Source organism: Myripristis murdjan, chromosome 7 (genome assembly GCF_902150065.1).
Source record: "Myripristis murdjan chromosome 7, fMyrMur1.1, whole genome shotgun sequence".
Lineage (NCBI taxonomy): Eukaryota > Metazoa > Chordata > Actinopteri > Holocentriformes > Holocentridae > Myripristis > Myripristis murdjan.
Genome location: NC_043986.1, coordinates 12,854,866 through 12,868,258, shown reverse-complemented (window position 1 = coordinate 12,868,258; position 13,393 = coordinate 12,854,866). Strand labels below are relative to the sequence as shown.

Below are 13,393 nucleotides of genomic sequence, written 5' to 3'. Positions count from 1 at the left end.
TACCTGTCCTTGTAGCTTCACAATAAGAGAGTGGAATAACCTATGGAGATGGTGCACTATTTCGTTCTTGAGAGTATTTCAGTACATGCCGTTTTATTCAAGATCATAGCGCCTAATACAATCGATAATAGGTTAGAGCTCCTCTCTTGGCACATCGAGCTGATGGGAAGAGCTTGGGGCGTTTTCATGCTGAAGTTTCAACACCTCCTTTCACTTGCAGTTGTAGTCAGGAGAGGACAGCCTTTGCGGGGTGTGAGTCCTGTCCAAAAGCAAAAGGGATTTCCATCGCAATGGAGCTCTTCTCTCTGTGTGCCCTCATCGCTTTGGTCTATGCTGCCAGTGCTAATATACCGCATGATGGAATCCACTGGACGTACACAGGTAGGTGTTACATTTCAACAGTTGGTAAATTATTTTTTTAGTAAGCTGTAACTGAGAACATTGCTAAAACAAATATCAAAAGGAGAAAAAGCTGTAGTTTAGCCTACATGATGCGTAAAATGTTGCATATTGGGTTTTGGTTCCCTTTTACAAATAATAACAAAGGAAGGAATCGGATTTTAAAAAAATCTGGAAGTGGCAGCCAGCATTTCCACGTGTTTTTTTATGTTCAAAAATTATTTCCAAGTTATTTCACTCATAATACCGCATTCATTCGAGTCTTCGAGCCGTTTTTCCTTCTGGGTTTTCTGAGTGCCAAATGCCAGAACGCTGCGTACACGACAGCTCGGATAACTACCGCCAGAGTTTGGTTAACCTACATCAAGGGGGTGTGAGACACACACACACACACACACACACACACACACACACACACACACACACACACACACACACACACACACACAGAGTGAGAGAGAACAGTAGCCCTATATACAGTAGGAGACTTTTTTTTTTTTTTTAAACCGATGGTTCTTACTTTTGCGAAGACTTTACACAAAATTCAAGTTTCAGTGAGTCATTAAATCTGATGGTTGATTTAAGTGAGAACTTTTAGACTCCACTGCCTAAAAACGTTGGATAAGCACGAAATTTGATGAACCAGGACAATAATGAGAATATAGATTCAACCATCAAATTACACGCTTAATCCGCTTATTGCCAGACAAGATTAAAGGGTCCTCACTTAAATCAGCCCTTAATTTGACATACTGCACCTTTAAGGCTATTCAGTGAAATCAAATAGTGAGATAAGTTCATGTATTTCCAATGCCGCTTGACCTTTTGAGGATTTCTCTGGAGGCAAGACACAATGTTTTGAAAAAAAAAAAAAAGCTTCATAGTATAAGTAAAAATTCACTTGCTTTAAGATTAGCACAGACCAAGTGTTATTTTTTCTGGTAATCATCTTTTTCAGGATGGTATTGTGGTTTTTGTTTCTCTCCACATTGTGTATAGAAGGGGCTTTGGACCAGGCACACTGGCCTACAAAGTATCCTGCATGTGGGGGTAAGAAACAGTCTCCAATTGATATCCAGCGGCGCAGCGTCAGACACAACCCCGACATACTGCAGCTTGAGCTCAGCGGGTATGAACCACAGAAAGGGAACTTCCTCATGTCCAACAATGGGCACTCAGGTAGGCCTGCACAGCCACAACATGGTGAAAATGGTGTAGAAATCCTCCACAATTTTAATATTTCCAATAAACACTTGAATAACTCATCTCCTTGTTCCCATCAGTCCAAATTGACCTGCCTTCCACCATGATGATCACCAAGGGGCTCCCAGGAAAGTACACAGCTGTCCAGATGCATCTACACTGGGGCGGCTGGGACCTGGAGGCCAGTGGCGCCGAGCACACAATAGACGGCATCCGTTACATGGCAGAGGTTGGGCAAAAAACAGTTTGAATTTGAGGAATTGGAAATATTTTCTAGCTTTAGTTCTAGCGAGCACATGTTTTAAATTGGCAGAAAATGTCCAGTCTAGTTTGTTATGCTACACAAACAGTGGGGCACCAGTGCAGTGATGATTAATGGTGAAAACATCTTCTCCATTAAAACTCTGGGAATTTCTCTAGCCCAGTGGCACTTCATCAAATCGTGACAGTAGTTATACACAAATCTGTAAAGTGTAGCCATCAGAGCCTAAAGTGGACATCAATCACAACCAGGCAAGAACACCTCTGCTTGACTACCAAGCTACAGAAACTGAAAAATGAAATCTGTGATAGAATCAAGGTTATCTTTTATACATAGTTTGCAATTAACAAAGAAAGATAACAAAAACATCTTTAACTGCAGAATTTCATAATTTATGCAAATTCATTGCTGTAAAATCAAATTTGGTCTCAGTGTGCTCCTTGTTTGCATCAAGTTTGGAAGTGAATTGAAATGTAATCAATTTTATATTGTTGTTGGATGATTTGCCTATTTCTAAGAAGCCTGACTTGTGAAGAGCAGTGCAGCCGGCAGAAGTTGGCAACTCACTTGTTTTGCGTTGTTTCATCTTGTCTTTCAGCTCCATGTTGTCCATTACAATTCTGATAAGTACAAGAGCTTTACTGAAGCCAGAGACAAGCCAGATGGTTTGGCAGTACTTGCCTTTTTCTATGAGGTGATGTATGCCACAAATACTTTTGTTCCCTGTCTTGCTGTCCTCTGTTTCATCCTCTGCTTGATATTTGGCCACCTGCTAGTTCAACATCTATGGAAAGCCGGGGTCATTTCCGATATACCACATCCTGAAAGCCAATGGCAGTATATAATATGAACTTGTATATGACACAAAACCCTTTGTGGTGAGAACTGGCATGGTGCCAACTGACCTAATGCCCTTCCAGTGTATGATACTGTAATTGTGCTGGTCATCCTGGAGGGTAAAAGGATCTATTGAGAGGAAAACTGCGTCCTGGCATTTTGAATGAGTGTTTGTTTCCAGAGGAACACTCAGGGTCTTGGGCCATCAGTGGCTCTCTGCCATGAGAGGTCATTGCTGTAGCAACACAACTGCAGGCATCCACCATGACAGCAGTGTAGTGTGAGTTGGACCGAGCATTTTTGGCCAACTGATAGTCAAGCAAATGTTTGTTCTCACATTGGATGGTAGTTCAAGCCCAAAAGTTGAGTTCAAGAATCTCTCTCAGCCCCTCTGATTTGACAGAGCCTTTTAGTTTGACAGTCACTGACATAACTTTGGTATATTTTCAGGATGGGCACTTTGAGAACACCTACTACAGTGATTTCATCTCCAACCTGGACAAAATCAAGTATGCAGGTGAGTTATTCCATCACACTGGAAATGACTAATGGAATATCATGAGCTGCATTTCCATTTTGAGTCCAACGTGATTTTTCTGCGTTCCTCACAGGTCAGTCCATGAACGTATCCAGCATCAACGTGCGCTCCATGCTCCCTGAGAATCTCAATCATTTCTTCAGATACCAGGGCTCTCTCACTACTCCACCCTGCTACGAGAGCATCCTCTGGACTGTGTTTGATACGCCCATCACTCTTTCCCATAACCAGGTACGGCAGACATTCACTGCATCAATACCGGTTGTTACATGAAGAGTTTTGATACCCACCGTTTGAAGAAAACACACCAGATCTCATGTGTTGCTTGCAAAACTGTACCATTTTGAAAACAGAATAACAGTTATTTTGTATTGATTGATAAATTTTACAGCATTATTTAGGACACACTTAGCCCAGTACATGTATACCTGAAAGAGCATCCTAACAGGAACTTGTTATTTAATTCTTTGGCCTGTATTGTTGTTGCTCACCTATGGAACACAACTCTTTCCATATGATGGAAGCAGGCCTGTGGTCACGGTGGTGCAATGTCATATGTTTCTCATCTGTTGTGCTCAGATCAGGAAGTTGGAGAGCACGCTGATGGACATCGACAACCAGACCCTGTGGAATGACTACCGCATGGCCCAGCCGCTCAATGATCGTGTGGTGGAGTCTTCTTTCCTGCCACGCCTTGGCAAAGGAAGTATGTGACATGCTGTAGTATCAATACATTGCTTGGAACCAAGCTATTGCAATGAGGCCCGACTCACAAGTACTTGTAAAAAATATTTTTCCGAAGAATAAGTATCTGAGCATTTTCATTCCCTGTGTTTCTCCTCAGCATTTTGTCGGCAAGATGAAATTGAATCTAAGCTCCTGAGGATTGAGGGTTTGATAACATCTCTTGGAAAACACATACATTCGAGTGAGTAGACTGTGAGCTATCTCCATATAACTGAAAAAAAAAAAACTGCTACAGATGGCTGAATGTTAAATGAAATGAAGCCATATGTATGCTGCAGAAATGACTGATCTCTCTCTCTCTTTTCCCATAAGGTGGACTTCGTGACTTTAGGCCTTCCAGAAATGGTGAGTGGTTAGTTTTTATTGGTGTTTCACTTGAGATCAGACCAACATTATTCCATAATGTGTGTGTAGCAGAGTGGAAGGTAGAATTTTTCAATTGTAGTCTAACATTTTCCTGTCCTCCTCAGAGCCCCGTGCTCTCTTTCCCCTAGTGCTCAACTTCCCAGAGAGGAACGCTGGCAGCTACGTCCTGGCCCGCCTTAACCATGCCATGGACCTTCACTCCTTCACTGCCTGCATGCACGTCAAGCCTCAGCCTGGGACCATCCACACCGTCCTCTCCTACTCCAGTGCCGGCAACGACAACGAGCTAATGATCACCATTGGCTATGAGGTTGGCCTCTGGCTTGGCAATGAATATGTGAACCTGCCGCACAACTTCCAGTCACACGATTGGGCAAACTACTGCATCACCTGGTCATCCCACACCGGAGGGACGGAGCTGTGGATCAACGGCATGGTGGGTGAGGAGCGGTACCTGAGAGCCGGCTATACCGTGAACCCCGGCGGTGTCTTCATCCTGGGGAAAGACCAGGATGGCTTCTTGGGCATCTCTAACTCAGATGCCTTCGTGGGTAAGATGACAGATGTCAACGTGTGGGACTATGTGCTGAGCACAGCTGATATCCGGGAGCAGATGTCATGTGAAAGGAACAACACCGCGATGGGCAATGTATTCAGCTGGGGCGTCACCCACCTCAGCCTGTATGGAGGGGTGCAGCTGGATAGTGACTACAGATGTCCCTGAGTGCCCAAAGGCTCCAGTTGCTCTGTCTGTATGAGCTTTAAAATGCCAGTATAATGTATGGTTTAGTTGGAGGTGTGGATTTGAGAAAGCCATTGATTGATCTATACCAAAATATCAGCGGTGATCATGGTCATAAAAATGTGTTTTGTATATCAAATTTCTATGAGAAACCTATCAGTCAATATTTAATGCACAACAGAAGTTAAGCAATATCTTCCACTGCATCAGCCATGTACTGTATTCATATCTTTTTATTGTCAATAAAGGCCCATAAGTAAATGGCTGGTTCTTTTAATGACTTAAGACACCCAACCACACTTGTTTACAATTTCACTGACTATAGTGGGATTTACTACATACAACACAATAGCTCAGTTGCACATTATTTTTACTTCTACATTTTAGTAAAACTCTTTGATGTTTGACAGGAGACACATAAACAATGAAACAAGACTGTGCAGAGATTTGATGTAAAAATAGAGGCTAAATGAAAACATTTCCAGTCCATTACAAGTCCCCCCTAGAGGGGAGACTTCCTTTCCTCTGAATGAGTTCATTTTTCTTCAGAAGGCAGTGACCTTCACCACATCCTCTAGGCTGTCTTTGCTCTCTTTCAGTGGCAGGTCCCCGTCGCCCAGTTTGATCTCCACTTTGTTCCTCTTGGCAAACATCTGGCTAATCTCCAGGAAGGTCTTGTTCTTGGTTTCTGGGACTATCAGCCAGATGTACACCAGTGTGACCAAGCAGACGAGGGAAAAAATGATGAAGCTGTAGGGGCCCAGGCCACTCTGGAGGGAGACAGAAATTAGGTCAGCCTTTTCTTAATATTAAATGTGAGTATTTAGCCAGAAATCATTTGGGGATGTGAACACCAGCCAAGGTGAAGGGAAATTTGATGTTATTGTAATGCTCTTTTGCAACAAGTTGTGGTTTCTGTTCCTCAAACATTGTCATTCACATTATACACAGCCTCCCCTTGTTTGCTTTTTGGGCTACAGATGGCGATTTGATAAAAGAGATAAACATTTGAAAAGCATGACTGTTTATCTCTAAGATTACCCCATTCTTGATCTCTATTGACTAAAAAGCCCACAATGACAAACCTAGGCCATGATATGCCTATTAACCCAGGCCATAATGTTGCTTGTTCTCTATGGTAAGAGTACAAGGAAGGGAATAGTGGATGAAATACAATGTGATCATGAAAATGGCAAATGATCACACAAACAAACCTGTTGGTTTGCTCTGAAAGCTTGATTGCAAAACTGTTATTTCACCCAACTTGCGAAATGACGTTTAACTTCCTCTTTCTCTGGAGATCATTTGAAACTTCATCTTGCATTAAGTAGTTTGAGTAATTCAAAGAGCTACATTTCTGATTGCCTTTCTAAACAGGCAATTTGTAACCAATTTTGAAATAATGGCCTTTCCCAGCAGCTGTGACTGACCTCTAGGAACGGGAAAACCAGACCCACAGTGAAGTTGGACAGCCAGTGGACAGACCCTGCCACCATGAAGGCAGCTGGCCTGGATGACTGCCTGAACATCTCAGTGGTCACCACGTAAGGAATAGGACCTGCAACACAGATGTGGTCAACCACAACCCAAACACTGCAGATGCATCATCATTTCAGGTTACACCAGAGAAGGTCATACCTCACACAACTGAGCTCAAGATTTCGACATATATCATTACATGTCTAGTCACATCCAAACAACACTTCAGCTAATGGAGCACCCTGTTGTAATCAGTGTGTGTGTAAACAGCCTTACTGGGTCCTATGGCATGTCCTATGACGTAGATGATGACACAGGCTATGCTGACATAGGGCATCCAAGACACACTCGCCTGTCAATACACAACAACAGCTGCTTTTATTATCAACCAGTTGAGGCATTTGACATTCAAACAGTGACAAACATGAAACATAATCTGCTTTGCATAGGTGTGTTACTGAGTGGAGAATTACATTTATATTTTTAAATTACTTGTAATGCCCTGTACAAGTTAGATTCACCATACAGTTCAGAATTACAATGGCCTTATACTCCTACATGGCCCTTCAGGTCTTCTGACCAGCACCTATTGAGAATCCCAAGATCCAGGCAGAAATCAACAAATTGCAAATGTTCAGTGGTCATACTACAAAAAACATCTTCATATTAAGAACTCATATTCAGTATTAAAATTTAAAAGTGGGTAAATATGTCAATTGGATAAGATAAATCCACTGGTTCCCAAAGGTAATTAACTTTTTGCCAGAATACTGAATCTATATAAATCCTAAATCCATATAAATGCTATCGCTGTGTGGATAAGGTATTTGCTCTATGCCAATTGGTTCTTTGTTTTGCTGTGGCCATTTTAAACTATGTTTTGCGTATTGCTTTGATTTTCTAATTGATTGATTTTTTTTTTTTAACAAAATAAAATAAAATATAACTATGTAGTCCTGTATAACAGTCAACTCACCCACTCACCTTGGATATTTTTACTATTAAATCACAATTGTTAAATTATCCTTCTCAACAAGTCATTTAATTTCATTATCAATTTTCAATTTTGAACATAGAAGTAATTCAGGGAAATTCTGGGAACAAGAAGATTACCTTTGGAAACAAGTGGGATTATCTCATCCCACTGGCAGACTTTTCGCGTGTTTTAGGAAAAACTAGATTTTAAGTCTGCATACGACACTCACTGATGGTGTTACGGTGCACGTTTTTTGCAGTGACGTGATAGGCCAATGCCACTAGAGGGTAGAAGAGTCACACGTGCAGGCTGTAGGGTTACACTGCAGCTCATACCTGCAGGTTGAGAGCGATGGTGAGCAGCACACAGGATCCACAGCAGATCCCAAAGCCACAGAGAAGGAGCAGCCACCGTCCTGTGGCCTCCACGATGAAGACCTGCACACCAACAATCAATACAAACCCACTGTTAGGACAGAGGAGCAGATTTCAGATCTTTCCCTCTTTCTTTCTCAGAGGTTTAATTCTTAACTCTTTTGATGCTGGTGTGTGTCCTGTCTAACTGGGTACCTACAGCAGCTATGGTCATGAAGACGTTCACGGCCCCTGTTCCCACCGTGACGTACTGGATGTCGTTGTACTTGACTCCTGCAGAGGCATAGATGCTGTCTGCATAGTAGTAAATCTGAGGAGGCAGGGAGAGACACAGTGTAGCTATTGAAGGATCTGAGAGAAGAATATGTAAATTAGGAATAGATCATAAGCTTCAATATTTCTTCTTTTCCATATCATTGTAATTGGTTATTTGGGCCACTATGGCAATAAAGAGCAAACAAAGAAAAAAAAAACTTTTCAATGCAATTGGTGGGATATTTATTAATGTGGAAATTTGATATGCATTAATTCAAATCAAATGCAGTATATTTGAGAAGTTATTTTATTAATCATATATTCATTAAAGAGTAACTAAACCCCAGACCAAAGTCTAATCTCAATGGTGAAAGATAGTGTGCCTGGCCTGTGGTGGCAGGAGATGTGTACCAAAGACCAAACAACCTACTTTTCACCATAAACGCTTAGGCTTCACAGAGATATGGGTTTAGTTACTCTTCAAAATGTTGTTTTGTATCATTTTATTAAAAAAAAAAAAAAAAAAAAAAAAAGATGTTTTTCCATTTACTGCAATTAACGATTGGTAGAAGCTATTGGCTATTGGCTCAACCAGTTTCTTAATAATCAGTGTTTGTATATCAACCCTGAAAAGTCTTTACCGGTCGACAAACAAATGCTATTGAAATAGTTAGATCTATCATCAGGCCTCACTGTTGTACGTGACAACCAGCAAGGACTGAGGTAATTGTATATCACACTGCACAGTCTAGGAAATAGAATGAAGCCAAAGAAAATAGTGGAAATAGTTCCTGTTTAGTATCCTGACACTTTGTCCACAGTGATATAAGATAAATGGATGTGCTGTTAGAGAGAATAAGTTGATGTTAAAACACTGCTGTCTTATCTGGTGCTGTGGTTGAAACACAGGCGGTGGGGGTCAGGGACATGGACAAGGACAGCTGGACTGGTGTGTCTCACCGCGTTGACCCCCGACAGCTGCTGGCCCATGTTCAGGATGATGATAGAGATCAGCTGCCAGCGAAGGGAACGCTGGGACAGCAGGGTGACGACTGACAGGTGTCCCTCAGCCCTCTCCGACTGATCCTCCAGACGCATCTCTGCCAGCTCCCCATCCACGTCCTCCCAGCCGCGCAGACGCTGGAGTGCTAAGGGGGTCAGCAAACGTGTCAAATCAGAATATCATAATCTCACATTGTTCCTATACCATCCTCTCACTCTTTCTCCATCTCTGTCCAGCAGCCATATGAGGCCTGTTTTGTGTTCTCACCTTGCCTCGCAGTCTTCTCATCTCCTTTCTGGATGAGCATGTACCTGGGGCTCTCGGGGAAGAAGGGCAGCAGCAGCAGCTCTATCAGGGCAGGGATGCCAGTCAGACCCAGCATGAGGGTCCAGCCTGGATAGAGGGAATAGTGACATCTCTTTTGACCAGTGGACCCACCCAAAACCTCTCCTAGACCTCCTAAAACACCTGTTAGAAGTGCTTCCCCTCCCCCCAGTGGCTCACTTGGTCATATTCAGTGTTAAAAGCTTGTTTTTCTCTGGATAAGTTAAAAAAAAATGCTAAGGGGATTAGACAATCTCAGCTGTTTGCAACACTAATCAACTTGTTTCCAGAATTTTCTTGAATCACTATCAGTTCCTTGGTTGAACATATTTATACTTGTTCCCATAAATAAAACTGTATTGTAAACACCTGGGATTATCTCATCCCCCTTTTTTCTTTTTTTTACTTGTGTTGAGAAAAACAGTTCTTTTATTTATTGGTAAGATGCTGCAAGGCATCTAACCAATAAACAAAAAATGATCAAACTTTTACAAGAATCCAATATGCCAGTTTTACCTGTGCTATTGCCTAGTATATTTCTTATACCCAGCACCTGGGCACTGAGGATACCAATGGTGATGAAGAGCTGGGGTATGATGCCAATTGCTCCCCTCAGGTTCTTTGGAGAGAGTTCGCCCAAATACATTGGCACCACATTGGATGACAGACCTGAGGATGCAATAAGACAACTTTACAAACTTTATTTCAACTTCCACTTGTTCATACTTGTAGACCGGCTGCACATATCAGTTCCTCTGACCTGCACAGATTCCCACTATAACCCTCGCCACAATGATGATCTCATAGGATCTGGCCATCTCGCTCACTCCCATCATCACAGCAGGAACGATGGAGAAGATGTTGTTAAAGAGGAGGGTGCCCTTCCTGTCCAGCAGGTGATTCATATCAGGTCGTTTCAGAAAAAAGCACATCATACAAACCTTTTACTGAGCATATCAAATGTAATGGGATACAGTGCAGGATTACCTCCCCAGTCTGTTGACGAGAGGGGCCACCATCAGAGAGCCAAAGAAGCCTCCGAGAGGGTACATGGACACAGACAGAGACCACAGCAGAGTCAGGAAGGTCCCCTCCATTGGTGTGCCATAACGCTCCAGGTAGGTGGCGTTGTAGAACTGCTGCATTAACTAGATTGAATGATTGAAATATGGTCTGTGTCACTCTATGTTCTGTGTATTTATGATATAAAGCCATAATACAATACTGTGTAGCTTTTGTTATGAGATGAATTCAGGGTTACCGGTGCCGGTGAGTTGATCACTGCCACATTGTAACCATATTGGAAGGATGAACCAAAAGCAGATATAAGTGTTGCCAGTGCCAGGACAGCAGTTAATCTCTGTCAGGGACAACAGTGCACTTTTTACAATCTTTTCTTGTAACATAAGCATTATCCAGCAGGATTACACTGTCTGCGCACAGAATATACCAATTAACAACGCAGCCAGATAGATCTTGTTTGATCTGGTTTCTAACTCACCCCTCTCCTCTCCTGAGCTTCTCCACAGTCCTCATTCTCCGCCATGGCTGTGTTGGAACCTGCTGTCACTTTCAGCAATAATAACAGCACTCTCTGTTATTACTGCACCACTGGACTTGATCTGCCCTTTGGACATGAGATCACAGAGCGCAGCACTATCTTACTGTTTGGATTTTTTTTTTTTTTTTTTTTTTTTTTTTTTTTTGTCGTGTTGTTGACTATGTTGTTAAAGTTCGGGAAGTTTGGTATGCCATGCACTTTAGATATTATTTGCTGCCATGAGTGCCGATATTTGACACACCACCCCTTCAGGTAAATGGGTGGACTCAGGCGATGTTATCAACATTTTGCCGGAAAGACTCGAATGATTAATCTACAGAATCTATAGGGAGATAAGTATCTTCATTACTTAGCCACCTGAGGGCTTGAATGCTTAACAGGTTTTTATTACAAAATGTTAACGCAAGAAGGGGCTTGAATGTTGATCCTCGAGGAATCTGAGGAATCACGACTCTTCTCACATTGTAGTCAACAGGGTAATATTCTTGAGAAATACCACAGCTGTGAACTGCTCTTTTTTGGTTTGTTTACATTGTGTTGTTTTTGTCATGTGCTGCATTGCCTTGTTTCTCAAATGCCGTGCCTGCCTGTCAGTGTGATGGCCCCGAGGCTGTTTGCTCTAAAAAGCAGGATGTGATTTGCTTCAGGGGCACCCCACTGCAAAAAGAGGGAACTACTAATCTGCGGATCTGATAGTAGATACTGCTGGTGGGCACAGTGAATAATTGCACTTCAGAACAAGGCTCAGAGAAAAACATCACATGATGACACATAAAGAAAAATGTTATATACTACAGAGCACATGAACGAACTGTTACCCGTGATGTAGCAGAAGATAAAAAGGAGGGTAAACACTCAATATTTAGTAACAGACAAGTAAACATTGTAATAAAATATTTTAGGGAAAATATAATAGGATCGAGGGAAAAAGTTCAACCTCTTTTTGAAACCCATTTGTTTTAATTCTTCCAATTAAAAAAAAGTAGTTCTTTGATCTTTAAGACTTTCTTTGTGTGGCTAAATAATGTGTATATAGACTTAAATATAGTCCTGCTGCTAGAAAGGAAACAAGCTTTCCAACTTTAAGATTACCATTACTGAAAATACTGGCCAACTTTGCACCCAGTGTTTACAAATGACACATCTATCATCAAACTATCTCTGAAATGAAATACATTTTTAGTGGTCTCATGAAACATATGCTGTCATATTTTTTAAGTTGTTTATCTCACACATCCTCTTAACTCTTCAAAAGCTGGAGGTTGAAAAAATGTCTTTATTCCACTGGAGTGAACATAAATAAAGCCAGTTCAAGATTCAAGATTCTTGGAACCCAAGTGCAACCGGTTTTTGGAGTCACTGCATCATCGATGGCAGGCGTGCACAACTGGAGTAAACACTCCGGCAGCGCATGACCACGGTGTTGTGGTGAATTATAAACTCTAAATTCTTTCGTTTGTTTGTTTGCTTGTTTTTTTTTATATTATGTTTTTGTTTGCAGATGGGTTTGCAAGTGTGAGGGAATGTCTGTTCAGTGTTGGCAAAAACATTTTTAACCACAGTTTTTAACCAGACCTCGAAGTCGTCTTGATAGCTGTCTCCATCTTTTCTTGTGGAATAATATATGCCCTTGCAGTTCCCACTGGTTCTTTATTGGTGGAAAAGTAGTATGAGAGGATGTGATGAAGTTAAATCCAGAAGATGGAGCCAAGTAGCTTACAGATCCTGTATGTAGGCTTACTACAGAGAGAGCACATGAGGGCTTGCTTCCATGTGAGCTTTGTCAAAGCGGGCTGTAATGGCAAAGTGAGTGATCACATACTGAATAACTCAAAAGTTCAAAGAGTAACCACCCTCTGGATGTGTATACTGCTTTTTTCTGCGTTGTTTTTTTTTTTTTTTTTTCTTTCCCAAAGGTTAGATGTTATTCTATGCATAAACATTGCTGAATCGCTGCCCCCACTACTAATTGAATGTCGTGTTGCATGTTCTTACCTTTGGTGTTTAACATGTTTTGGCTTTGGTTCCAAGAGCCATCAACACAGCTAAATGAACAGGCTATTGCTGCCAGCAGAGGATTTCTATTAACATGTCTGGTGAATGGTCACCCCATGCAGTGTGCACCTCCCATTCTTTTAAGTTAATGAATTAAATGGGCTGGGAGCCAGCAGAAGAAGAGAGAGCTGAAACCCCAATCCTTAAGTGTTTCCACGGCCTCAAGTTGCCTCAATGTCAGCCAAACCTCCACACCAATACAGTGGATTAACTCATGCAGGAAATACAGTATATGTCATCCCTTCATACAGGTTCTGCTGTCCTCAAGGACA

At 41.8% G+C, this 13,393-nt stretch overlaps 2 protein-coding genes across 2 annotated transcripts; one reads left to right on the top strand and one right to left on the bottom strand.

The window, feature by feature from the left end:
- The first annotated feature begins 220 nt into the window (after positions 1 to 220).
- Positions 221 to 5,341, top strand: ca6 (carbonic anhydrase VI). The gene is made up of 10 exons (XM_030055843.1): positions 221 to 381; positions 1,399 to 1,578; positions 1,683 to 1,831; positions 2,463 to 2,558; positions 3,152 to 3,218; positions 3,313 to 3,470; positions 3,819 to 3,945; positions 4,084 to 4,167; positions 4,299 to 4,331; positions 4,457 to 5,341. Exons 1-10 carry the CDS (start codon positions 291 to 293, stop codon positions 5,074 to 5,076), a joined length of 1,605 nt encoding a protein of 534 aa, XP_029911703.1. The 5' UTR covers positions 221 to 290; the 3' UTR covers positions 5,077 to 5,341.
- Positions 5,342 to 5,511: 170 nt separating this feature from the next.
- On the bottom strand, positions 5,512 to 13,077 carry slc2a5 (solute carrier family 2 member 5). The gene is made up of 13 exons (XM_030056503.1): positions 13,062 to 13,077; positions 11,007 to 11,074; positions 10,767 to 10,865; positions 10,493 to 10,653; positions 10,266 to 10,390; positions 10,022 to 10,174; positions 9,449 to 9,574; positions 9,139 to 9,326; positions 8,123 to 8,233; positions 7,885 to 7,986; positions 6,850 to 6,925; positions 6,525 to 6,652; positions 5,512 to 5,864 (listed from the first exon to the last, which is right to left on the bottom strand). Exons 1-13 carry the CDS (start codon positions 13,075 to 13,077, stop codon positions 5,640 to 5,642), a joined length of 1,578 nt encoding a protein of 525 aa, XP_029912363.1. The 3' UTR covers positions 5,512 to 5,639.
- Between the last annotated feature and the right edge of the window lie 316 nt (positions 13,078 to 13,393).

What these genes read in the sequence shown, in the direction of transcription:
- ca6 (XM_030055843.1), top strand. Translation starts at nt 291, where the DNA reads ATGGAGCTCTTCTCTCTGTGTGCCCTCATCGCTTTGGTCTATGCTGCC. An exon ending in GCATCCGTTACATGGCAGAG is followed by an intron (nt 1,832 to 2,462) that starts GTTGGGCAAAAA and finishes CTTGTCTTTCAG; the next exon opens with CTCCATGTTGTCCATTACAA. An exon ending in TGGAAAACACATACATTCGA is followed by an intron (nt 4,168 to 4,298) that starts GTGAGTAGACTG and finishes TTTTCCCATAAG; the next exon opens with GTGGACTTCGTGACTTTAGG.
- slc2a5 (XM_030056503.1), bottom strand. An exon ending in TGAGAAGACTGCGAGGCAAG is followed by an intron (nt 9,327 to 9,448) that starts GTGAGAACACAA and finishes TGACCCCCTTAG; the next exon opens with CACTCCAGCGTCTGCGCGGC. An exon ending in AGGACATGCCATAGGACCCA is followed by an intron (nt 6,653 to 6,849) that starts GTAAGGCTGTTT and finishes TCTGTGTTGCAG; the next exon opens with GTCCTATTCCTTACGTGGTG.